General features: G+C 43.9%; 1 protein-coding gene across 3 annotated transcripts in view; it reads left to right on the plus strand.

Moving 5' to 3' along the window:
* Positions 1–27427, plus strand: part of specc1 (sperm antigen with calponin homology and coiled-coil domains 1) — a 208956-nt gene that overhangs the window by 111155 nt on the left and 70374 nt on the right. For all 3 annotated transcript variants that reach the window (XM_051664237.1, XM_051664249.1, XM_051664260.1), the window contains one exon: positions 7311–7443. In XM_051664237.1, coding sequence (XP_051520197.1) covers positions 7311–7443 — 133 coding nt within the window. The remainder of the gene's footprint in view (positions 1–7310; positions 7444–27427) is intronic.

Genomic DNA, 27427 nt, shown 5'->3' on the forward strand with positions numbered 1-27427 from the left:
AAGCTGACGCCCCCGCAGAGGCCCCAAGCCCAGGAGTTGATTTGGCCGGAGAAGTGGGGGAAATTCGATGATAAATGTTGAACATGTTAGCAATGCTGACGAGGGTCGTTGCTGACTTGGAGGATCTTGCTGTGATGCATCGATCGGTCACTGCCATGGAGATGAAATTCACTGAGTTGGTTACAAGAGTGGAGGATGTTGAGAAACGGATCGATTATCTGGAGTCATCGGAGAGGGAATTATCTGCTAATCTGCTAGTGACTAAGGTGGATTTGGAGCATGTCTGGGTGAAGTTGGAAGACTTGGATAACCGTAGCCGGCGGAATAACGTCCATATTGTAGGAATTCCTGAGGCCGAAGTGGGTCAGGATATGGTGAAATTCCTGGACGGGCTCATTCCGAGTCTGCTCAACATAACAGGCCATAAACTGGAAATCAAGCGAGCTCACAGGGTTCCGGCTCGACAATCCGCTGAGGGAGATAGGCCCTGATCAATTCTGGCCAAATATCTGAGATTATCCGATAAAGATCTCGTGTTACGCGAGGCAAGGAGTAAAGGTAGGCTTTCTTGGAAGAACCACAGCATTTTCTTGTTCCCAGACTTTGCAAATTCGACAAGAGAGAAATGTGATCGATTCAAGGAATGCAAGAAACTCTTACATCAATGAAAATTCGCTTTTGCACTGATGTTCCAGGCCAAATTGAGAATAGATGCTAAGGATGGCTGTAAAACATTCACATGTCTCCAGCAAGCGATGTCCTTCATAAAGTCAGTGGAGTAAGTTATTTTGTGGTACTCATGTTGCAGCCGAGTGGACCGACTCACTGAACATTCACTTAACTGTCCAAGGAAACTGAGCGCCTTTTTTGTTTCTTTTTGTGCTGGTTCCACCTAGCGGCTGGAGTTTGTTTTGTGGAGTAACACTCCTTTGGGACAGTGTTGTGGATGAATCTGCACGTTTTTTGTGCTTATGCCTCCTATTGGCTGGAGTTTGTTTTGTGGAGTTTTTCTTGCATGTCATTGGAGTTATTAGGTCATTTGTTGCACTCATGTAGCAGCCGAATGGGCCGGCTCACTGATCATTCGTCCGAGGAACTAAAGGCCTTGTTTTTTTTTTTTTGCTGGTTCCACCTAGTGGCTGGAGTTTGTTTTGTGGAGGAACACACCTTCAGGACATTTATGTGGATGAATCTACATGTTCTTTATGTTTATTCCGCCTGTTGGCTGGAGTTTGTTTTTTAGATTATCTTTTGTTGTATAATTCTGTCTCACAAAATTTTTATAGACGAGCAATCCGAAGGCAATGTTGTCGCGGGGGCTCTCGTAGGCGTACATGGACTGTTTGAGTTAGAGGGATTTACGCCAGTTGGCGCTGTCGTGCGCAGGGTTAATGTGCACATTTTTCTTTTTTCTGTTTGTTTGGTTCGGGTGGCGGGGGGGGGGGGGGGGTTGAGTTTGGGGTTTGATTGTTGCACTAATGTTGGAATGTGATTTTATAATTTTGTTTTTGACACAAAATCTATTTTTTCTAATATGCCAAAATGTCAAATGTTAATATGAGTGGATTGTCTCTCTCCACGTGGAATGTGAATGGGTTGGGGCACCCCATAAAAAGAAAGAAGGTTATTTCTCTTCTCAAGTGTAAGAAATATGATATAATATTTCTTCAAGAAACACATCTTCCCCCACAGGAAGCTGAAAAACTTCGGAAGATATGGGGTGAACATGTTTTCTTTAGTGCTGGCTCAAGTAAGAGCAGGGGAGTCATTACACTGATATGTAAGCATCTACAATTCAAATGTCTCAAACAGATTAAAGATAAATTAGGAAGAGCCATTAATGTTTTAGCAGAAATCCAGGGCAAAGTCTTATTTTGGCTAATTTTTACGCACCTATCGCTGATGATCAGGGCTTTTTTATAGATCTTGAAGGGATTTTGCAAGCCGCTGGCACCCCTCATGATATAATACTGGGAGGAGACTTTAATCTATTGATGGACTCAGTCCTTGATCATAGTGAAGCAAAAGTGTGTAAGCCCCCCGATTTAACACAGGATGTGTAAAAATCTTGGTCTTACAGATATCTGGAGACTTTTGAACCCATCTGGTAGGGACTATAATTTTTATTAATAAAATAAGATTATAAGATTTATTCTAGAATAGATTTTTGTCCCTCATTTCATCTGTTGTTGATTGCTCAATTGGAAACATTTTAGTCTCAGATCACGCTCTAGTGAGTTTAGAGGGGTTGCCACATATGGAGAAAAGGAAATCATATAGTTGGCGCTTTAATGTATCCCTTTTGCAAAATCCTGAATTCCAACAAATGTTAAAGGCTGAAGTCAATGTTTATATGGAGACCAACTGGTCCTCAGTATCCTCTGTGGGCATGGCTTGGGAGGCACTTAAGGCAGTTCTTAGGGGCCGGATCATACAGTATGCCTCATTGCCCTCTTTCCTCATTATTGTTCTGTCTTGCCCTGGAACTATTAGCAGCCGCGATAAGACAGGAGGATGATTGCGGTTGCGGGAGGTGTGGCACATAAGCTTTTGCTTTACGCAGATGATAATTTGTTATTTGTCTCCAACCATACTAGATCTATGCCTTGCCTCCACAGAATTATTAATTACTTTTCTAAGTTCTCAGGATACAGAGTCAGTTGGTCTAAATCCAAAGCTTTGGCTCTGACAGCGTACTGCCCAGTAACGGCTTTTCAGCCGGGCACCTTCCAGTGGCCCAAAGAGGGCATTAAGTATTTGGGCATTTTATTCCCAGCAAATTTGTGTGATTTAGTTAGAGATCATTTTTTTTCAGATTCAGGTTTTTGAGCGATGTGGGCAGGTGGGCTTCATTACATTTATCTATGATTGGGAAGGTTAATGTTATTAAAATTAATTGTATTCCAAAATTCAACTACCTGCTTCAGTCTCTCCCTGTAGATCTCCCCCTCTCTTATTTCAAGCAATTTGTTAGCATAGCGAAGTCCTTCATTTGGAATGGTAAATGTCCCAGACTACATTTCAGTAAGTTGCATAGGCCGATTGACAAAGGTGGGCTAGGCCTACCCAAGATTTTGTTTTATTATTATGCATTCGGTCTCAGACATTTGGCTCATTGGTCGCTTCCACCTGAGAGAGCCCCTCTCTGGTTTTATATTGAACAGGAAGTTCTTGCCCCTATTTCGCCATTGCAAAGCCTTTCTATTAAACTAACTGGAGAAGTTAAGTTACACTCAGTTATCACGCATTTGCACTTGGTATGGACAAAAGTGTCCAGAGTGTTTAATTCAGACATTTATTTAAATGTTGCATCGTGCATATGGCTGAACCCAAAATGATGTATTAATAAGTCCCCGTTCTGCTGGTCAGAGTGGATTGGGAGGGAGGTTAATACGCTCATTGACCTATATGAGAGTGGAGTGTTGAGATCCTTTGAAAATATGGTTCAACATTTTAGGATTCCCAGATCTCAGTTCTTTAGGTATTTACAGCTGCGCCACCTGCTCTGTACTATTTTTGGGAGTAGCATACACCCCCCTAAAAGGGCAGATATTCTGGGAGTGGTGATTACTGCTTTTGGAAAAGGTCATGAGGCATCAGTATATTAGCTCTGTCTGGGGGACGGAGCTTCAACTTCTCTCAAGAGATTATGAGAGAAAGATTTAAACTTGGTATTGGAGGAGGGAGTGTGGGCTAGGATTCTTATAAACGTCAAGTCTACATCTAGAGATGCAAGGGTGCACCTTATGCAATTTAAGATGTTACGTCGATTCTATTGGACCCCCTCTAGATTGTGTAGTCTTGGTCTTAAAGACACACCCACCTGCTGGCGATGCCAATCAGAAGATGGGGACATAACCCAAGTTTTTTGGTGGTGTGTTAAGATCCAAGAATTTTGGTTGAGGGTTCAGAGCTTTATGTGTGACGTATCGAACACTCAGTTTTCATTTTGCCCAAGGCTATGTATCTTAGGCGATGGGGTGGTCATTAATATAGGGAATAGACATATAAAAAGTTGGGTCTATCTGGAGTTATGATTGGCAGATGGATAATTCTTAGGGGATGGAAGTTGGCTGGAGCACCCTCATTTCAGGAGTGGTGCAAAGAGATGGGCGGGGTGGCAGCATTCGAGAAGGTGATATGTAGAAGTCTGGGAAAATTGGATTTGTTTAACAGGAAGTGGGGTAGATATTTGGCATTTTTGTAGGGTTCTTGGGGAGGGGCAGTGGATGAGGGATTTGTAGTTTTAAATGTGTATGTGCATTCTTATTATTTTTTGAAATTATACCTTTTTAATGTTTTTTTTAATGTTCTAATTAATTATGACCACTGGAGTGCGTGTTTGTGTCGGGTGGGGGGGGGGTGGAATATTCAGGGGGAGGGACTTAATGTATATAATTTGATTCTGTATTTTCTGTTATGTTTTTTTATTTTGTGAATGGAATCAATAAAAATAGTTAATAACAAAAACCCTGAAAAACATGATCCGTAAGTTCATACACGAGGATGCTAGAAATTGGTATAAGTGGCTTGAACCCCTATTATTTGCAGTGCAAGAGGTCCCGTAAACCTCCTCAGGGTTTTCCCCATCTGAGCTGCTGTAGGGGCGTTGGCCGCACGGTGTGCTCACCGTCATACAGGAAGCTTGGGAGGAGGGACCTTCAAACAGTAAAAATGAAATTCAGTATGTTTTTGTTTCTTAGAGCAAAACTCCACACTTTAGGTTTATTAACACGGGAATTTGCTCCAAGCTCAGGAACGTCAAAGCTGGCTGTATGACAGGGGCACTCGACTATGGGAATTTGCACCGGGAGATAAATTGCTTGTATTACTGCCCACCTCAAGCTCTAAATTACTCGCCAAGTGGCAAGTGCCCCCGCCACATTCCAGCGTGTCATGGACAAAATTCTCAGGCCACATATGGCATATGCCGCCGCTTATCTAGATGATATCATCATTTACATTAATGATTGGCAGCAGCACATGCAACATCTGAGAGCCGTCCTGAGATCGCTGAGGCAGGTGGGGCTCACGGCCAACCCGAAAAAGTGTGCAATTGGCTGGGTGGAAGTTCGGTATCTGGGGTTCCACTTGGGCCTTGGGCAGGTGCGTCAGCGATTGTGGCCTGCTCAGCGCCCAAGACCAAAAAGGAGGTGAGACAGTTTCTTGGGCTGGCTGGCTACTACTGAAAGTTTGTGCCTAGTTTCTCTGACGTCACCAGCCCGCTGACTGATCTCACTCGAAAGGGGGCTCCCGATCCGGTCCAGTGGACAGAGTTGTGCCAACAGGCTTTTCTGAAAGTTGATGTTCCAGATGTTGCCCCGGCCTGAGTCGAGCGGTAGGGGTATGTGGTGTGGGGGTGTGGTTGTGTGTCTGTCTGTGGGAGAGAGGGAGAGGTAATATAATATAACAATGATAATGATTATTATTACAGTGAATATTACATAACTATACAGTAGTGATATATTTCTGTCATATTTTTGTCCATTTAAATGTAGCTTTTATTTTGGCTGAGCTTTTATTTTGATACCATGGCGGCAGTACAGTTGGATATGTCTTTGAGTGCTTTAAGCTTTTTGAGCTCTTGTTTTGCCACTGTCAGTATGGAAAAAAGCTAGCGAATTAACTCCGATTCACAGTTTATGTGTAAAAACTGTGGAAATTACACAAAATTGCAAGCTACCGCAAATAATGCGGAAAATGGTTGAATCTGCATAAATTCTTGTGAGATCGCAAATTCCTGTTTGATGCTCCTAAATTTGTTGTTAAAGAGGTTATGAAGTGCTGTTTTTTTTTTTTATTATTATTTTAATATGATCCTTGAGGTTCTATTAAAAATATTAGTAAAGTTTTTTTACACAAAAAATAGTCATATATCTATAAAACATGGTCATTTTCCACCCTCATTTTGAACCTCTGTCAGAAACGCTCGGTTTTGGTGCTGCTTCTCCTTTAAGACTTGATGGTAAATGCCCACTGTTATGATTGGCTCTCTGCTCTTGACTGACCTGCTCTTTACAATTTCCATCTCACTGCTCACTCAGAAGTGATTAAAGGTAAAGTAGGTGTTGATGTGTTGTGGAGGCGATCAGATGCAAATGTCTACCACAGTGTGACATAATGTGGAGGAAGTAGAGAATGAGTCATTTTGGCAGCTTGGTTTCAACAAATGCTCTTTTTGCAGCGAGGAGGAAGTTTTGAGTTCTGAAACAGTATGTTTTTATAGTACAATGACCTTATATGTCAAAAGATTAAGGAAAATTGTATTCTTCATGTCATGACCCCTTTAAGAAGCTGAGGAAAACATCATTTTTATGGTCCTTCACAGTATAGGTGGGGAAAATTTATATTCCAAGGTATTGCTATATACAATACTGTATTAATATTCATAATCCAAGAATAAACTTTGTTCGTAACATTTGTCACATTCATATTTTAGGCGAAAAAAAAGAGATTGACCACCATTCAGAGAAAGTCTGTGAAATCTGTGGTGGCATTAGGTCAAGACAAAATATACTAAACATACTTCAAAGAATCACAATATTATTGAATTGTGACCCAGATATTGATAGTTGACTTGTCCCAGATTCCCACCCCTATTATTTGTTTGTCCACTGTTCTAGTAAACATATGAATCCAAAAATGATATTGGAAATTGGGATTACATGGATTATTTGCCATTTGACATGGAAATTCTTCAGTAGCCCCTATGATTTGCTTAAGCATAGATGGTGCCCAATGTCATAATTAGTGGTGTTTTCAAGGCAAGTGTTACTATTATAAATGGTCATAGTTGGTTATTTGAACAAACCCCTAACCCTAAGTATTAAACTTTGGTGATAACTTGTCCTGCACCCTTTGTTCTACCTCCAGTGTTCTCATGGTCATGGAAAACTAAAAAAAAAAAAAAAAAAAAAAAACAAAACAAAAAAAAAGGGATTTTAAAAGTTTTGTGTCCCAGGCCTGGAAAAATCATAGAAATTCTTAAAAGTCATGGAAACGTCATAAAAATGTGAATGCTTTAGTTAATGGTATAGTTATGTTCTAAATGTTTCATCAGCTAAATATTGCTCTTGGGTAGAGCTTGTGTAAAATAAGTGATGCCATTGTGATGTTCGAAACCACCCACCGCAACATCCTAACATTGTGGTAGCAAGTTTTACATAGGCAAGCACCACTCACATTTTCTAAAAATGAAGTAAAATAAATATTAGAGAGCTGAACATCATTTGTCCAGATATTATTCTCAGTTCCCAGGGAATCACAAGACACAGTGTACTCAAGTTTCCCTATTTTTCTTTCACTGTTAGGGTCATGTGATGAACTGAAGCCCTCATCTCTTATGAGAAAGAGTCCTTCCCTGGAGTCAGTGATTAAAACTCCAGCTCATTTCAACAGCCGAACCTCCTCATTTACTTACAACAGGGCCAACAGCAAACTCAAGTGAGCTTCTACACACACACTTACACATAAAGACAGTTGCACTGAATTTTATCCTTACTAGGGGCACTAAGTCTTGGCAAACTATGAAAGAACGACACACAGCTACTTTCCACTGCTTAGGATGTTTATTTAAATGAAAAGGAGATATGAGCTAATAGAGGACTCGGACCAGAAAGGCCATAAACTGTATTTCCCATCCATGAACTTTGAGTGCATGTGCATTCCTAAATTTTTTCTCCATATTTTAATTTGGCTAACACCTTGCTGTCCTGCATGGAAACAATGCCTGGAATAACACAAGTAAATCTCTTTGGTGACTCACACTTTGTACAGAATCAGACTTGGCACAGATGGATAAAATGATAAAAAAATTGCATATGCATTTACATCAGTGGCATGCACAGACCTCAGCAGAGATTGGGGTGGAAGGATAAAAAAGGGCACTGATTATATACTATATATATATATAATTTTTATTTTTTAATGAATTGTACTTATTTACTTAAAGGTGCTATATGTAAGATTGACAACAAGTATTTGAAATATTTACTGCAGTCCTAATTCAAAATACTGGAGAGTTGTCTGCCCTGCCCCAGGCTCGAAGCTCATGCAGGTTGCCAGAATGTTGACATGCAAATTAGCCAACTCAGCATCCGTTTAAAGGATTTCTGGGCTTTAAGCTTTCTCCATCTTCCAAAGGCATCTCCAATATTTATCCTTGTTTTACTACGCCTCTGTTCATGGTGGTTTTAGACGGATGGTGAGGCTTTTTAGGTTGGGTGGAATCTGTTATCTCTGATCCAGTTCGTTTGCTGGCTTCCATGGCTGCAGCACGCAGTGTTGTTTGCCTGCAAACATGTTCAAATCTGGCAACCCGGCAGTGTCGAAATACTATTGGTGAGTGGACAGTGGGCGGAATCACACAGGCCAAAACATAAACAGAAATTCCGGCCAGAATGGAAACTTCAAAGTAGAACATACTGGCAGTAGCATTGTTATAGGAGAAGCCAGTATTTCAACTTAGCATGTTTCCTAATTCTCTAATGACATATTATGGTCATTTTATGATTTAGTACAGTAAAAATATTACATATAGCACCTTTAACTAATTGTTTTTTTACATATCCAAATTTTTCCTTTGTTTCCCTTATCACAAATAGTAGCCTATTCTGTTATACACAAAAGCTCCATGGTATTACAATGTTTTTTATAGACATGGACCGTTGTAATGCCATGTTTTTGATGTACCTTGGAGTACCATGACAATATCATAAAATGTGAATATAGTAATCATTCAGTACCATGGTATTACCCTGGTAACACCACAGTGTTTTACAGTGCTAATCTTTTTCTTGTCTCATCACTCTTCTCTTCACTTTCTCTCATCTCTGCTCCCTCACTTTATCCTGTCATCTCTGCTGCTTTCACTCTGTCCTCATCATACTCGTTATAGAACTGACATTTCTTTTTTCAGACTAACACTTTTTATTGATTCAGACAAATGGAACAGAAAAGCAAACATATATACACCAAATCAACTTTTAACCCCCATTATTCCCTTTCCCCCTCCCAGTCCCCAACCCCACCATGACCCTCAACAAATATCCCTGTTGTCAAACTTGAGAATACACACAAAAACATTTACAACACTCTGGACACTTTTGTCCATACCGAGTGCAAATACGAGATAACGGGGTGTAACTTAAATTAGTTTGATAGAAAGGCTTTGCAATGGCGAAATAGGGGCAAGAACTTCCTGTTCAATACAAAACCAGTGAGGGGCTCTGTCAGGTGGAAGCGACCAATGAGCCAAATGTCTGACACCGAATGCATAATAATAAAACAAAATCTTGGGTAGGCCATTCCACCTTTGTCAATCGGCCTATGCAATTTACTGAAACGTAATCTGGGACGTTTACCATTCCAAATGAAAGACTTCACTATGCTATCAAATTGCTCGAAATAAGAGAGGGGGACATCTATAGGGAGAGACTGTATCAGGTAGTTGAATTTTGGAATACAATTCATTTTAATAACATTAACCTTCCCAATCATAGATAAATGTAATGAAGCCCACCTGCCCACATCGTTCGAAAACCTTTTTATTAAAGGGTCAAAATTAACTCTAAATAAATCACACAAATTTGCTGGGAATAAAACACCCAAATACTTAATGCCCTGTTTGGGCCACTGGAAGGCACCTGGCTGAAAAGCCGTTACCGGGCAGAATGCTGTCAGAGCCAAAGCTTCGGATTTAGACCAATTGACTCTGTATCCTGAGAACTTAGAAAAGTAATTAATAATCCTGTGGAGGCAAGGCATAGATCTAGCGGGGTCAAGACGAATAATAAAATATCATCTGCGTAAAGCAAAAGCTTTTGTGCCACACCTGTCGAGATATAAATAGGACCCTGATGCAGGTGTAAAAATATAACAATGTTTAATGAGTGAAAAGGTCAGGTATATGATGTAAAAATATAAAGTAGTTCAAAAAACAGAACAGTCCAGAGATGAGTTAGAAGAAGATGAAGGTGGAGGACTCTGATGGCGGCAGCTGCAGCAGGGAGAGAGTAGAGGTAATGTATATTCCAGGGTGTGAGATGGCGACGACAGGAAAATAGGCAAAAATATCCAGACTAAAAAATACAGAGAACAGCGTGAGAACACGAGTAACAAAGCACACAGCAAGAGAACGAGCCGATACTGAACTCACACAAAAGGGCTGCTTATAGGGAGAGAGAAAATAGCATGCAGGTGCCGAGCTAATCAAGCAGCGGCTGGTAATGAGCGTTGCTAGGCAACGCTGCCACATGATTAACTCCGCACCAGCAACAACATGAGGGAGACACACAGAAACAAACCAGCAGCCTCTCGGCGCGCTCAGGACGGGTGACCTGCTGCTGATGAAAGCTGTCAATGAGAGAATGGTCAAGTATGTCCCGGGCTGGGACCTAACTCCTCTCCTCTGGACCGTAACCTTCCCAATCCACCAGGTACAGGAAAACGCGCCCCCTCCGTCTAGAATCCAGAATGCGCTTGACCGAATAAGCGGGTTCCCCGTCTACGAGGCGCGGCGGTGGGGGAACAGGGGCAGGCGGATTAATGGGAGAATGAATGACCGGTTTAATTTTGGAAACGTGGAAAGTGGGGTGAATCCTTTTGTATGGCGGGGGGTAATTTGAGACGAACTGCTACCGGGCTAATGATTTTGGTAACAGTAAAAGGGCCAATAAATTTGGGAGCGAGTTTATTAGAAACTGAACGCATAGGAATATCCTTAGAAGAAAGCCACACTTTTGACCTACAATGTACACGGGAGGCTTAGACCAGTGGCAATCGGCTTGGGCCTTGACAGTCCGTCTGGCTCTGATCCAAGTGCGATGACATCTCTGGATGAACGCATGTGCGGAGGGGACCGCGACTTTTAATATTCCCTTCCAATTCCACGAGTACTTGTGCTTTGGATTTCTTGGTGAAAGCGGCATCTGTATAATCTGACCCCTAAGAACCACCTTAAGTGCCTCCCAAGTCACGCCCATAAAGGATACTGAGGACCAGTTGGTCTCCATATAGACATTGATTTCAGCCTTTAGCATTTGTTGGAAATCAGGATTTTGCAAGAGGGATACATTAAAGCGGCAACTATATGATTTCCTATTCTTCATGTGTGGCAACACCTCTAAACACACCAGGGCGTGATCTGAGACTAAAATGTTTCCAATTGAGCAATCAACGACAATTATATGAAACTTAGATATAAAAAAAAAATCTATTCTAGAGTAAATCTTATGGACTGAAGAAAAACATTTATAGTCCCTACCAGATGGGTTCAAAAGTCTCCAAATAAATGTAAGACCAAGATTTTACACATCCTGTGACGCGTCAATGTTGCTCTAGGGGGCTTGCACACTTTTGCTTCACTATGATCAAATACTGAGTCCATCAAAATATTAAAGTCTCCTCCCAATAGTATATCATGAGGGGTGCCAGCAGCTTGCAACATCCCTTCAAGATCTATAAAAAAGCCCTAAGTTAGGACGTTAGGTGCATAAATATTAGCCAAAATAAGATTTTGTCCCTGAATTTCAGCTAAAACAATAATGACTCTTCTTAATTTATCTTTACTCTGTTTGAGACATTTGAATTGTAGATGTTTACTTATCAGGGTAATGACTCCCCTGCTCTTACTTGAGCCAGCACTATAAATAAAATGCCCACCCTATATCTTTCAAATTTTTTAGCTTCCTGCAGAGAAAGGTGCTTTTTTTAAGAAACACTATATCATATTTCTTACTCTTAAGAAGAGAAATAACCTTCCTTCTTTTTATGGGGTGCCCCAACCCATTCACATTCCACGTGGAGAGAGACAATCCACTCTTATTAACATTTGACATTTTGACATATAAGAAAAAATGTATTGTGTGTCAAAGACAAGGTTATAAAGACCACATTCCAACATTAGTGCAACAATCAAACCCTGAACATCCCTTAGAACAAAAAGAAAAACGTGTGCATTAACCCCGCGCATGACAGCGCCAACTGGCATCCATCCCTCCAAACTCAAACAGTCCATGCATGCCTACGAGAGCCCTTGCAACAACCTTGCCATCGGATTGCTCAAGTCTGGTGTTTCAACACAGCAAAAGATCATCTATAAAACAAACTCCAGCCAATAGGTAGAATAAACACAAAGAGCGTGTAGATTCATCCATAAAACTGTCCTGAAGGTGTGATATTCTACAAAATAAACTCCAGCCACTAGGCGGAACCAGCACAAAAAGAACACGCAGATTCTTCAATTAGTCAAACGAATGTTCAGTGTGCCAGTCCACTTGGCTGCAACATGAGTACAAGCAAATGACTTACTCCAATGACTTTGCAAGAAATACTCCACAAAATAAACTCTAGCCGATAGGGGGCACCAGCATAAAAAAAACGTGCAGGTTCCTCAAACTGTCAAGCGGATGTTCAGTGAGCCGGCCCACTTGGTGCGACATGAGTATAAGCAAATGACTTACTCACTCCAATGACTTTACCAGAAACACTCCACAAAATAAACTCCAGCCGATAGACGGAATAAGCACAAAGAGTGTGTAGATTCATCCACAAAATCGTCCCAAAGGTGTGTTTCTCTACAAAATAAACTACAGCCTCTAGGCAGAACCAGCACTAAAAGAGTGCGCAGAATCTTCAAACAGTCAAGCGAATGTTCAGTGAGCCGGTCCACTCGGCTTCAACGTGAGTACCACCAGATAAATTACTCACTGCATTGACTTTATGACGGACATCGTTTGCTGTGGGCATGTGAATGTTTTATGGCCATCATTATCATCTATTCTCAATTTGGCCGGGAATATCAGTGCAAAAGCGACCTTCTCTTGATATAAAAGATTCTTGCATTCCTTGAATCGATCACGTTTCTCTCTTGTCGAGTTCGCAAAGTCTGGGAACAAGAAAATGCTGTGGTTCTGCCAAGAAAGCCTTCCTTTACTCCTCGCCTCACGTAACACAAGATCTTTATCAGATGATCTCAGAAATTTGATCGAGGCCTGTCTCCCTCAGTGGATCGCCGAGCCAGAACCCTGTGAGCTCGCTTGATTTCCAGCTTGATTTCTATGTCGAGCAGACTCGGAAAGAGTCCATCCAGGAATTCCACCATATTCTGTCCCTCCACTCCCTCCGGGACTCCCATGATACAGACGTTATTCCGCTGGCTACGGTTTTCCATGTCCTCCAACTTCTCTCAGACATGCTCCAAATCCACCTTGGTTGCTAGCGGATTAGCAGACAATTCCCTCTCCGATGACTCCAGATAATCGATCCATTTCTCGACATCCCCCACTCTTGTGACCACATCAGTAAATTTCGCCTCCATGGCAGTGATCGATCGACGTATCACAGCAAGATCCTCCAAGTCAGCACTGCCGGCATGTTCAATATCTCTCGCCGCATTTTCCGGATCTCTCTGACCAAATCGACTCTCTGGCCTGTGGCCTGCTCAGGGGTGTCAGCTTGAGCACGTAAATGTCTTTTAATATCTCCAGAGCCCGAGGATTTTGAATTCTTTAGCATATTGTCCTACTAGAACAGTTATGGAACAGAGTGTATTGAATCTCACCAGTTTATGTCATTAAAAGTGTTAAAAATAGCAAAGTGCACAGAGCTTGCCGTTCACACGTCCGATCCTCGCATGGTGTCCCTATGTTCCCAGAACTGACACTTCTTATAGTACTTTCACTCAATTTCCTTTCATATTAATGTAATATTATTTTACTATTTTACTGGCGGATGGCAATGGCTCCTCCGCTTCCTGGAGGATGGCAGCGGTTCCTCCGCCTCCTGCCAGACAGCAGCAGCGAGTTCTCCCAGACAGCATGCTCTTCCTCCTTTCCTGGGTTTCAGCACCAGTGTAACAGTTGGGAAAGTATGATGCTGGAACTGGAGTAACAAACAACAAGACTTTAACACAAACGCTGAGCTGAAATCATAATGACACATCGACGAACACACACACACAGAGTGGCCGCATGTATGTCTCTCTCTCTGTCTCTCTCTCTGGCGTCCCTTGCTCCTCCTTTATCCCTCTCCCGCTGATTGGGCAACTCAGAGGCTGCATCCTCTTGGCCCGGCCACACCCTCCTCCTCGTCACAACTATATTCTGGCATTAATATTTAGGACCTTACAGCAATAATGTGGCGGAACCACGGTACAATGATGGTGTCAAGATGTTACCATGTTGCCAAGATGGTAGACTTAACGTCCAAAAAAATGGTAATACCATGGTACTATTTTGAAAGTGATTAATCTAATGGCTTATTAGTTTTATCAAAAAACAAACTGGTTTTGGCTGAATCAGACAGCACCTTCAGTTAATGACAGTATTCTATGAAAGACATATAAAATTTCTTTCTACACTAAAAGCGACGGGATTGCTCTCATTATAATCAATAAAGCTGTCTACACTGCAAGTGTGCGATGTCAGAAATGCTATACCAATCAAGTTTTATTCTTTTGATCAACTTACAATACAATACAATACAGAGTGGACTTTTTGTTTAACTTGTTGCTCTTCTGAGGCAACACCACTTCAATGAATTCAGGGCGAATTCCAAACTGCATTTTTGCTCCCTTGAAGGGCACTGCTGCGAGAAGGGGATGCCATTCAAAAGCTCATTCCAAACAAAAGTGAGAAAATATTTTTTTTCTCAAAGGGCCCTTTCACAAGAGTGTGAGCGAAGGGTACATTCATACAGTAATGCAATATTCCCTTCAGAGTACCCAATTCAAGGGCTCAGAGCAGGGCATAGAGAGGATCACTTGCAATAGGAATCCACCTCCGATCTGCTGTTGAAGCCACCTCCGCTTAATTTTCTTTAATGCTTTTGCGATTTACAAAGAAATCTTAGAATGACACATTATTACTGTTATTGTGAGATTATTAAAAGATTAGTTCACCCAAAAATTTAAATTCAGTCATTGTTTACTCACCCCTGTGTTGTTATAACCCTATATGACTTTCTTTCTTTTTCTTAACACAAAGGGAGAAATTATGAAAAAGTTTTGTGCTCATTGATGTCATAAAATGGCAGTTTAGTGACCACCTTTTCAAGCTTCAAAAGGAAACAAAAGTATAATTCAGAAGTAAATTATTCCATGAGACTTATGATTGTTATGAAAGCATACGTTTGGTGAGAAAAAAAAATCGAATGTATTATATAGTGAAAATGTTCACTGACCGTTGATCTCTTGTGTGCATTCATGATAGGGCACAAGAGCAACAGTTTACGCAGCCCTCTCGCGACATTGGGGCATTTAAGCGAAAACTTGTTTTGTTTATTTAAAAACAGGTCCTCCACACGATAGCAACAACAGAACCCAATACAGCTGCACACAAAACAGAGAACAGAACTTACTAAACATGTCTGAAGAATTTGTAGTCAAAGAATTGATGCATTTCTATGCTCAGCCTTATTTTTTTGAACAGAGTACTCGAAAATTAAACAGTAACATACAGGACACTACAGGCAGTCACAGACACACCATGTCCTAACCTGACGGCAAACAACACGCGATAAAAGGTATATTTTCTATGTTAATCTGAGTTTTTGTTCTAACCAGCAGTGACGAGCGATGGTACATTCTATCTATTGCTTGTTTTCTATTTTTGGCATCACGCAGGTAACTCTGTCCGTTGTGTGAACTAACTCCTTCAGTCCACTGTGAACTGGCACCGGTCCAAAAACGTTCAAAAAAATAAGTCTGGGTATAGTAATGCATCAATTCTTTGACTACAAACTCTTTAGATTTTAATTTTGTGAGCAGCTGTGTTTTGTTCTGTTGTCGCTATTGCTGTGGAGGATCTGCTTTTAGATAAATTAAACTAGTTTACTAGAACGGCCCAGTGTCACAAGGGGGCTGCGTAAACTGTTACATAGGAGATTTTCACTAAATATTTTCACTAAATAATACATTAGATTTTGTTGTAGTTCTCACTAGACCTTATAGTTTGCTTTCATAATAATCGTGAGTCTCATGGAATAATTTATTAGACTACTGAATTATACTTTTGTGTCCTTTTGAATAGGGATGCAGATCTATCGGCGGGCAATTTATTATTGCCCGATAACCGGGAAAATCTAAATATTATTATTGCAGCAATAATGGAATTACTGACGATATTTTCGCCAATAATTTGTCACGGTTAATTTGCTTGCCTGAGATTCTCTGACTGACTGCAGCTTATTTCCTTCAGGCAGGGACTCGGGCAGCCTCAAAGACGGTGTGATTGAAAGACAAACTCATGTCACTCAGATTATTTCAACATCTCTGCACCTTATTACATTGTTTTGGGGCTGGTTTTAATTTGGGATCATCAGCTGTAAGTAACGATATGCCATTTCCAATATTCTGTTTATGTTTCATGATGCAATAAATGAGAATGCGACAAAAACATGTATGTAATTTATGTTATTTTGGGGGCGATCATTTTCACTTATTGCTTCATGAAACATTAACAAAATGTGGGAAATAGCACATCGTTACTTGTAGCACAGCATTGCAATTAAAACAAGTCCAAATACAACCTAACACGGTCAGTTTATATTGAAATAATTCTCAGAGTGACTCGAGATTGAGACTTTTCTAACGTTATGACTCATGACTATTCGATATGTATGATGTTACCTATTCCCATTTTGATTGTTGTGTTCATTTTTCATAAATTATACAGTGGAACTGTTACAGATGAGCGCTGTAACAAGCGTCTGTGAATGAGACACATACATAACACATAATCACACAAACCAACGCTGCACTCGCAGACTGGCTGCTTTCATAGATATTACACTATTTATACAGAGATTAAGGTTTGCATTGTGTGTTTTGTTGTTTAATTTAAGTTACATTCTGTTTATCACTTCATTTTGATATAATACAGCTGTTTGAACTTCATTATTCTCTCTCTGTGAGCGAGTCATCAGGATTAACGTAAACACTCATATAAATGGGCACCATTCAATTTATGCAAGTGTATTGTCATTTATTTGTCATTCACATCAGCATTCATCTGTAAAATAGGCACATTTCTGGTTCATGTTAAATAAGCCAAACATTAAATAGCAGTAAGTCCAAATTCCAAGCTTTTAAATGATACATTTTTCAAATGAGAACCCAGATAGCAGACTGACATAGAATCAACGTCTCCTGCAGCACTAAAACAACGTTGATGTCCGACATTAATTCTACATCTTTTTGCTTATCGAAGTCACGTTGAATCTACGTCATTCACACCATTGAAAATTAAAGTGCATGTATCTGCTTTTTGGAGCTTCAAAGATCTGGCTGCCATTCACTTGCATTGTATGGACCTACAGAGCTGAAATATTCTTCTAAAAAATAGTTTGTGTTCTGCAAAAGATAGATAGTTCTTTGCTCTTGCAATATTCAAAGTTCTATTTGCATACATCTAATTTTGAAGAGAACATGCAAGTAGACAGTCATCCATATGTATATAAGCAGAAAAGATTCTGGTGTGGTGTAGGTAGGACTGGAATAGACGTCTGTCCATGTTGACACAGGTTGAGGCCAACATCTGTAAGTTCCCTATCTGTCACTCACTCGACGTTGTGTCGATGTAGTGACACTAGGGGTCACTCTTGGGAGCCCGAGACACCTCTGGTCTTTGATAAAAGGCCAATGAAAATTGGCAAGTGGTATTTGCATGCCATTCCCCCGAACATACTGGTATAAAAGGAGCTGGTATGCAACCGCTCATTCAGATTTTCTCTTCGGTGCCGAACGGTCATGCTCACTGAGCTTTATTCCCACGACTGTTCATTCACCTCTGCTGCATTTCAGTGGCTTCTCCCTCCTCTGCACTGGTGCACTGCAGAGAATGCCCCTGGGCGCTTCGGCAGAAATAAGAGTATATTTCTCTAAAAGAGTATTTTTCTCTAAAAGAGCGGCACACACGGAATGTCTTTTTAAAGATGCCTTTCCGATTGTGTGTTATTCCTGGTTGCGCTCGTTATCTCTCGCCTTCTGACGGTCATGATCACTGTCTTTCGTGTCTGTGCACTGCTCACGCGGACACAGCATTCATGGATGATCATGTACTCATTGCGAGGACATGTCCATGGCAACGATGCGGTCGCGGCTTGCCTTCGTAAGAAAGCAAGCCACCCCAGAGGCTCCCCGCCTCGGTCCTTTTACCCACAGGTATGAGGCCAGCGTGGCTAGCACTGGGGGCAATTTGGGGACCCCAATGGGACCGCCTCCGCCGGGTATCCCCCCACGGACCTCCCATTCCCCAGCACACTCGTCTGCCCTGATCGGGCTTCCGGATGAGTCCGACGGCTCGTCTCATGACGAGTTCGACCTCTTATTCGGAGCCCGTGAAAGTGATGAGCTCTCGAGCGCAGCATCGGAGAGTGGGCTCGTCCAGTCGGACGCGGAAGCCTCAGCTGGGCTCCTCCCTTCGGGGACGATTGCCCAGTCACAGGCTGACGCGGAGATGACGACATGCTTTCCCGGGCAGCCGTGAGTGTCAGTTAGAGTGGAACCCTCCGCTCTTCCCTGAACCCTCGTGGCTTGATGATTGGTTCCTGGGCTCGTGGCACCGCTCAAAGCCACACCCCGCCCCCGTTCCTTTCTTCCCGGAAGTGCATGAAGAGCTGACAAGGTCGTGGGAGGCACTTTTTTACTGCCCGGTCCCGATCTTTTCAGCTTCCCCACCCTCACTACCCTCGATGGTGGGGCGGCCAAGGGCTATTTGGCAATCCCCCGGTGGATAAAAGCGCTCACGGTGCACCTATGCCCACAGAGTGCCGCCACCTGGTACGGGTGCCCAAATTGATGCAGGAACTGTGCTCGGTGACCGACCTTGCTCTCCGAGCGACGGAGGTCACGGCGTGGTCTCTCGGGCGGACGAGGTCCACATTAGTGGTCCAGGAGCGCCACCTTTGGCTCAACCTGGTCGAGATGAGTGAGGCCGACAGGACACGGTTCCTTGCTGCCCCATCTCCCAGGCTGGCCTATTCGGCAACACTGTCAAGGACTTTGCCCAGCAGTTCTCGATGGTGGAGCAGTAGATGGAGGCTATCCGGCATATCCTGCCCCGGTGCGGCTCAAGATCCCGCACCCCGTCTGCTCATCGCCAAGGGCGTCCCCCTGCGGTGATTGCACTGGCTCCGCCACAGCCCGCCCCTTCGGCCTGGCCCGGCCTGGCCCCGGCGTGAGCCCACCACAGGAAGCAGACACCACCCATCTCACGGCCGCCAAGAACCCGTGAAAGGCTTCAAAGTGCCCTTGAGACGGGCGACCCAGGGATGACGAAACCCGCTGCTCTGGAGCTGGTAAGCAGACCTCTCCATCCCCCAGTCGATCTTTTTGTTACCTTTGCATTTAATTGCGTTGCATGCCCAAGTGGCTGCAGTACTCAAGAGTTCAGCAAGAGCGGTTTCCTTGTTCCCTGGGTCACGTATCTGGTGTGCATGGCCGTCATCACGACCACCGTCCACCACTCTATTTGGCAGTTTTTGCGCTCCAGCGGCGGTCTCCTGCCCCTGAGTGCCCAGCTGTGGCACAAATCCATCCCTGATGTGACAGTCTCCACGGGTCATGAGGACAGGCCTCTTCCTCCCCCGTCCCAGGCTGTTCCGGGGGTGGTCACAAGGAGCCTGAGTCGATGTCCCTAGACTCAGCACGGCCACGACATGGTGTGGTACCTCAAGCTAGAAGGACCTTCTACCGACGACGTTGTCCCTTTGGTCCCCCTTGCACGGAACTTGGACGCGTGGCTTGCGCTTTCCATTCCATCGCGATGGCTGGTCTGGACCGTCCGACTCGGCTACGTTATCCAGGTTCAGCGGTATCCACTTCACCTTGGTGAAGGACGAAAACGCTGCTACCTTGCACGCGGAGATCGCTACCCTCCTACGGAAGGGCGCAATAGAACCTGTCCCTCCGGCCGAGATGAAGAAGGGGTTTTACAGCCCCTACTTCATCGTACCAAAAAAAGGTGGTGGGTTGCGGCCAATCTTGGACCTGCAAGTACTGAGCCGGGCTTTACACAGACTCCCGTTCAAGATGCTGATGCAAAAACGCATTCTGGCGAGCATCCGGCATCAATATTGGTTCGTGGTGGTAGACATGAAGGACGCGTACTTCCACGTCTCGATCCTTCCTCGACACAGACCCTTCCTGCGGCTTGCATTCGAGGGTCAGGCATATCAGTACAAGGTCCTCCCTTTCGGCCTGTCCCTGTCTCCTCGCATCTTCACGAAGGTCGCTGAGGCAGCCTTAAGGGAGGTGGGCATTCGCATTCTCAACTATCTCGATGACTGGCTAATCTTAGCTCACTCTCGGGACATGTTGTGCGCACACAGGGACTTGATGCTCTCACACCTCAGCCGACTAGGGCTTCGGGTCAACTGGGAAAAGAGCAAGCTCCTCCCGGTTCAGAGCATCTCTTTTCTCGGTTTGGAGTTGGACTCAGTCTCTTCAACAGCGTGCCTCACGAACGAGCGCGCCCAGTCGGTGTTGGCCTGTTTGAAGGCGTTCAAACAGAAAACAGCGGTTCCACTGAAACATTTTCAGAGGCTCCTGGGGCATATGGCAACCTCAGTGGTGGCCACCCCGCTCGGGTTGATGCATATGAGACTGCTTCAGCACTGGCTTCAGACTCGAGTCCCGAGATGGGCATGGTGCCGCGGAACACATCGCATGGTCATCACGCCGGTCTGTTACCATCTTTTCAGCCCTTGGACCGACCTCTTGTTTCTACGGGCAGGTGTTCCCCTAGAACTGATCTCCAGGCGTGTCGTGGTCACGACAGATGCCTCCAAAACGGGCTGGGGCACTGTTTGCAATGGGCACGCAGCCACCGGCTTGTGGACGGGCACTTGTGGACAACTGCCTCGAGTTGTTGGCAATTCTGCTCACCCTGCAGATGTTTCGGCCGTTGATCCAGGGCAAGCATGTGTTAGTTCAGACAGACAACACGGTAATGGTAGCATATGTCAACCACCAAGGCGGTCTGCGCTCTCATTGTATGTCACAACTCGCCCGCCGTCTCCTCCTCTGGAGTCAGCAGCACTTCAAGTCGCTGCGAGCCACTCACATCCCGGGCAACCTCAACACTACAGCGGACGCGCTGTCATGACAGGTTACCCTCAGGGGAGAGTGGAGACTCCACCCTCAGGTGGTCCATCTGATTTGGAGTCGATTCGGACAGGCACAGGTGCACCTGTTCACCTCCCAAGAATCCTCCCCACTGCCAGCTCTGGTACGCCCTGACCGAGGCCCCCCTCGGCATAAACACGCTGGCACACAGTTGACCCCCTGGCCTGCGCAAATATGCGTTTCCCCCAGTGAGCCTACTTGCACAGACGCTGTGCAAGGTCAGGGAGGACGAGGAGCAGATCGTCCTGGTAGCACCCTACTGGCCCACCCAGACGTGGTTCTCGGACCTTATGTTCCTCGCAACAGCAGCACACCACGATACAGTCGACGGTAAGTCCTTAGGGAAGCATGACCTGATCATCAGGTTCCTAAGAGGCGCCAGGATGCTGAATCCCTCCAGACCACGCCTCGTTCCCTCATGGGACCTCTCTGTAGTTCTTCAGGGTCTACAGAGAGCCCTCTTTGAGCCTTTGCAATCAGCCGAACTTAAGGCACTCTCCTTGAAGACTGCCCTCCTGACTGCGCTCACTTCCATCAAGAGGGTAGGAGACCTGAAAGCGTTCTCTGTCAGCAAAACGTGCTTGGAGTTCAGTCCGGGCTACTCTCACGTGATCCTGAGACCCTGACCGGGCTATGTGCCCAAGGTTCCCACCACCCCTTTTAGGGACCAGGTGGTGAACCTGCAAGTGCTGCCCCAGGAGGAGGCAGACCCAGCCCTGCCGTTGCTGTGTCCGGTGCGTGCTTTACGCATCTATTTGGATCGCACGCAGAGCTTTAGGATCTCTGAGCAGCTCTTTGTCTGCTTTGGTGCACAGCGGAAAGGAAGTGCTGTCTCCAAGCAGAGGATCGCCCACTGGCTCATTGACGCCATAACTATGGCATATCACGCCCAGGACATGCCGCCCCCGGTAGGGCTATGAGCCCATTCTACCAGGGGTGTAGCGGCCTCCTGGGTCCTGGCCAGGGGTGCCTCTCTAACAGACATTTACAGAGCAGCAGGCTGGTCAACACCCAACACCTTTGCAAGGTTCTACAACCTCCGGGTGGAACCTGTTTCGTCCCAGGTAGTGGCACGCAATACAAGTGGATAAGCCCAGGATAGCCATCCGGGTGTATTGCTTGCACATAGCTCCTTCCACCTCTTTTGAGCTGAAAATGTGCGCCATTTAATTTCCAGTAATGTTCACAAACTTTGTTCCCTGGTTGACTGCCTCCGAGCCCTGTGGCAGTCGAATTTTTGGAGAGACTCGCTGCCAGCCCAGTACACGTGCTAACTAAGAGTCCTGTTTTGGGGTAGGTGCTCCGCATGTGGCGGTTCCCTGTAAGGCTAACCCCATGCAATATATATCTTCAGCTAATTCGTTTCCCTGTTGGCAAACTGCATCTTCCTTGGGCAGAGCCCCTCTGCCCCAGTCTCCATGTTTGTAGTAACTCCTCCCCCGTTGGGTATGATCTACCTTGAAGACTCTCCACATGGTCGGAAAGACCATGTGACGTATTTTTCCACTTAAATATCCCCCCCTCTCTTTGGGTGAGGTGTGGTCTCCACAGTGTCTTCCCCTTGGGAGGGACATCCCCGACTAGACCTGGAGGCCCAGTCGGATAATCCCTCTTCTTTTTTAGGGAGTGGAAAAAGAGAAGGGGAAAAGAGGCCACGACTGGGTTAAGCCTGTCTCTATCTTTTGGGTAGTCAACTTGTCCCCGAAGGGCCGTTCGACACTCATAACTATGTTGGGGGAGGTTACGTGTCGACCTGGTGTGCTGGCTATGAGGCACACAGTGGTCTGCCCACCACACACTGCCAGTTCACGTAACACAGTTCAGCCAGTTGTGGCATTTCGTATAGGGACCCCTAGTGTCACTACATCGACACAACGTCGAGTGAGTGACAGATAGGGAACGTCATGGTTACTTGTGTAACCTCCATTCCCTGATGGAAGGAACGAGACGTTGTGTCCCTCCTGCCACAACGCTGAACTACCCGCTGCAATGGCCGGACCTTGTCTCGGCTCCTCAGCATAAAACCTGAATGAGTGGTTGCATACCAGCTCCGTTTATACCCGTATGTCCGGGGGAGTGGCATGCAAATACCACTCGCCAATTTTCATTGACCATTTATCAAAGACCAGAAGTGTCTCGGGCTCCCAAGAGTGACCCCTAGTGTCACTACATCGACACAACGTCTCATTCCCTCTATCAGGGAATGGAGGTTACACAAGTAACCATGACGTTTTCTGTCTTCAACTGGGGCTCACAGAAAAACTTGCAATAAAAATACAATGCAGTTAAAATATTGCCATATTACCCTCTTCAGTATCAAATCTTATCTGGTCACATGAGTATTCCCAATGCTATAAGAACTCTTATGACGACTTTAAAACCCTATAAAGGTTTTTGTTTCCTGGGCAATACAGCATTTGAGAGGCTGAAGCAAGGAACAGTGAATAAGTTGGCCACATTTCTGTGAAAATGATTGAAAATAGGGTCCCTGCAAATACTGAGGTCATGTGACTTTGTATTAAAACTCAGGCATCAATTCACAATCTTAATTTAAAGTAACATGGCAGCATTGTGAGAAGTCCACTGACCTCATGGCAAATGTTCCTACCTGTTTTCATGAAAAATAGGCTACATGCTGCAAAATCAGTTGAAGAAAAAAATTTAATATGTTAGAAAATAGCAATAAATTAATTTGTTTCATTAATTATTTTATGAGGTGTTTTTTATATTCTTGCCCTTTTAAGGGTTAATAATCAGCAGGCTTACAAAATATTTCATAAGAACTTTTTTTCTGGAGTAATTAATGTGCATCAGTCAGTGTACAGGCAACATTTATTTCCATCTGTTTTTTGTTCTGCAACATGTTTGCTTCATTCATGTATTTGCAAACCCTATAGATACAAACGCTTGGAAAGGTGGACATTTGTAATCATTGATGAGAAAACTTTTACCATTCAGTGATGTGGCTCTGTTGAGGAGTTCCTCACTAAAGGCAAAAGAAAAGACATCAATCACAGTGAAACTGCATTTCAACAGTATGTCATTCCATAATAAAATCAAGTCTTATGAATGTAAATTCTAGAATTATACAGAAATAACAGGTTATATTATTTTAACTCCACCCTACAGTATATAAATCATTGTCTTGAGATATTTGGCATTACAATACTCAAAAAGAATACCACTGTTTTCTGTATTTGAACCAAGACAATCCCTAAAATAATAAATGCTGCTGAAAAATTTCAACAATGCAAAAAATGTTATTGTCTAAAAACTATTACTTTCTGAAGCATGAAGCAAATTAAACAGGGATAAAACACAGCACCCATCTCTCTGAAATAGAAAAATACATACAAATGACATTATTAAACAGTATTATTTACAGTCCTACTACTAATCGTCCTCATAAAATCCTCATATTTAATCCTTTAGTTAAAACACAAAAGACACCAACTGTTTCCCAGCACAATTTATATGTACAGCAGATGAAAATGTATTTAAATGTATGCTAATATAATGACAGTTTTAAAATGTATTCACCTTGTGTAGGCTATAATTTATTCAGTATGGCGTGCGGCACAACTGCAGGCTCGCAAGTGCCATAAAACATTCACGAGAGGAAGACAGATAAATGAATTAACTAAAGTTAAAGTTTAGAAAATATGAGTGAAATTGATCATAGTAAAGTTGACCATCTACAACAACTGAAATGAGTCAACATGTGAGTTATCTAAATTTACCTCAGTTACCGGCTGCCTCATGGAAGACTGGGCAGTGCTCAAATAGGGCATTTAATTACAAAATTACAAAGCGGGAATGTTTTTACAACACTGAAATAGCTGTGAATTATCAGTATCGGCCCAGAAATTCCATATCAGTGCATCCCTACATTTGAAGATTAAAGACATGGTCACCACAAACTGCCATTGTGTGACATCTCTGAGCACAATTATTTTTCACAATTTCTCCCTTTGTGTTAAGAAAAAGAAAGAAAGTCAAATGACATAACTGCCTAACTTGCAAACCCCTCATCATGTCGTGGGAGCAGAACACAGTCCCAGCAGTTTATAAGAGCTTAAAAATAGCTGCTGGTTCTGTTTTAGGAATTGCACATCATTGCATGTATAGCGGGGAAGTATCTGCACAATTGCGCAGTCAGCTCAAGGTGCTTTTTTATGTGACACTATCAGCAAGGTTGAGCTCATTTGCTGAAAAAAAAATCATGCAACAATAAAAACAAAAACAAAACAGGGCTATAGGGATGCGAGAAAATGCGAGTGAAATTACTGCATGTGAATGTTATTTATTATTTGGCTGCAAGTGAAATCTGTCATCAAAACTTATGAACTTATGCTATCTGAATCAAAGTCCCTATGCATCTCACCATATACAAATTACATTTCAAACTGTGATTAAAACAAATAAATCAATAAAATAAAATAACATGGATGACTTACAAGTGCATATCTGGTAAAACAGCAAAGTATCCATTTTACTAGCTATCAAATATCGTTTGTTGGGCACTCACGTAAAACGCACGTGTAAATATATTTTTTATTCACAAAAGATAGGGTTATTGCATGCTATTTATCTGGCCTTTAATATAATATAGGGCAAAAAAAAAAAAAAATTTTGCCAGTGAGAAATATATGAACTCATGAGAATTAGTTTTTTACTTTAGACTAAAAAAACTGTAAATCTCAGAATTTGTTTCACGGATCCCCATTGTCACCTCACATACCCCGAGGGGTTTGCGTACCTCAGTTTGGGAAACACTGATCTAATTATTTTATTTTTATTAAAAAAAAAAATCTTTAGATTTGTGAACGAAAGGGTCTCACGACCCTGCAGCCTCCCTTCTGTGCACGCCACTGATATACATATAGAGACATTCCCTGAGAAGGTTAGCATCAGTCTTCACACACACATTTACTTAGCTGTGTAAATGGGGACATACCATAGACTTCTATTTCTACAATTACCATAGACTAACCCTGACCCTAAGGCCACAACCACACTAATACATTTTCATTTGAAAACACATTGAATTTGCTACATTACACCACTCATCCACACTGGAACAGCATTTTCCTCCACCAAAAACTGACTAAAACTAAAGACATACTTAGGAAACAGAACAATTGAGTTCCCTATCTGTCACTCACTCGATGTTGTGTCGATGTAGTGACACTAGGGGTCAATCTTGGGAGCCCCAAACACCTCTGCTTTTTGAAAAAAGGCCAATGGGAATTGGCAAGTTGAATTTGCATGCCACTTCCCCGGACATACGGGTATAAAAGGAGCTGGTATGCAACCACTCATTCAGATTTTCTCTTTGGAGCTGAGCGGTTCTATTCATTGAGCTGAATTCACCCACCGAGTTCATTCACCTCACCTGCTGGATCTTACGCCGCATTTCAGCGGCTTCTCCCCCTCTGCACCTGTGGAGTGCAGAGATCGCCCCTGGGCACTTCGGCAGAACATCAAAAAGAGTATATTTTCAAACTCTAAAAGAGCGGCACACACGGAACGTCTTTTTAAAGATGCCTTTCCGTTTGTGTGTTATTCCTGGTTGCGGTCATTATCTCTACGCTTCTGATGGCCACGATCGCTGTCTGACGTGTCTGGGCGCTGCACACGCGGAGACTTTTTTCGTGGATGGGTCTTGTCCTCATTGCGAGAACATGACCATGGCATCGTTGCGGTCACGGCTTGCCTTCATAAGAAAGCAAGCCACCCCAGCGGCTCCCCACCTCGGTCCTTCTACCTACGGGTATGAGGCCACGTCAGTTAGCACTGGGGGTGATTTGGGGACTCCAATGGGACCCCCCACGGACTTCCCATTCCTCAGCACGCTCGCTTGCCCCGGTAGGGCTCTCGGATGAAACCACCAGCTCATCTCAGGGTGAGTTCGACCTCTTATTCGGGGCCCAGGAAGACGATGAGTTATCGAGTGCAGCATCGGAGAGTGGGCTTGTCCACTCTGATGCGGAGGCTTCGGCTGGGCTTCCCCCTTTGGGCGTTGTCGCCCAGTCTCAGGCCGACGCGGAGATGACGGACATGCTTTCCCAGGCAGCCGCGAGCGTCGGGCTAGAGTGGAACCCTCCACTCTCCCCTGAACCCTCGCGGCTCGATGATTGGTTCCTGGGCCCAGAGTGCCGCTCACGGCCGTGCCCCGCACCGGTTCCTTTCTTCCTGGAGGTGCATGAGGAACTGACAAGATCGTGGGGGGCACCTTTTACTACCCAGTCCCGATCTTTCAGCTCCCCCGCTCTCACTACCCTCGATGATGGGGCGGCCAAG

This window comes from Myxocyprinus asiaticus, chromosome 3 (assembly GCF_019703515.2).
Source record: "Myxocyprinus asiaticus isolate MX2 ecotype Aquarium Trade chromosome 3, UBuf_Myxa_2, whole genome shotgun sequence".
Taxonomy (NCBI): Eukaryota; Metazoa; Chordata; class Actinopteri; order Cypriniformes; family Catostomidae; genus Myxocyprinus; species Myxocyprinus asiaticus.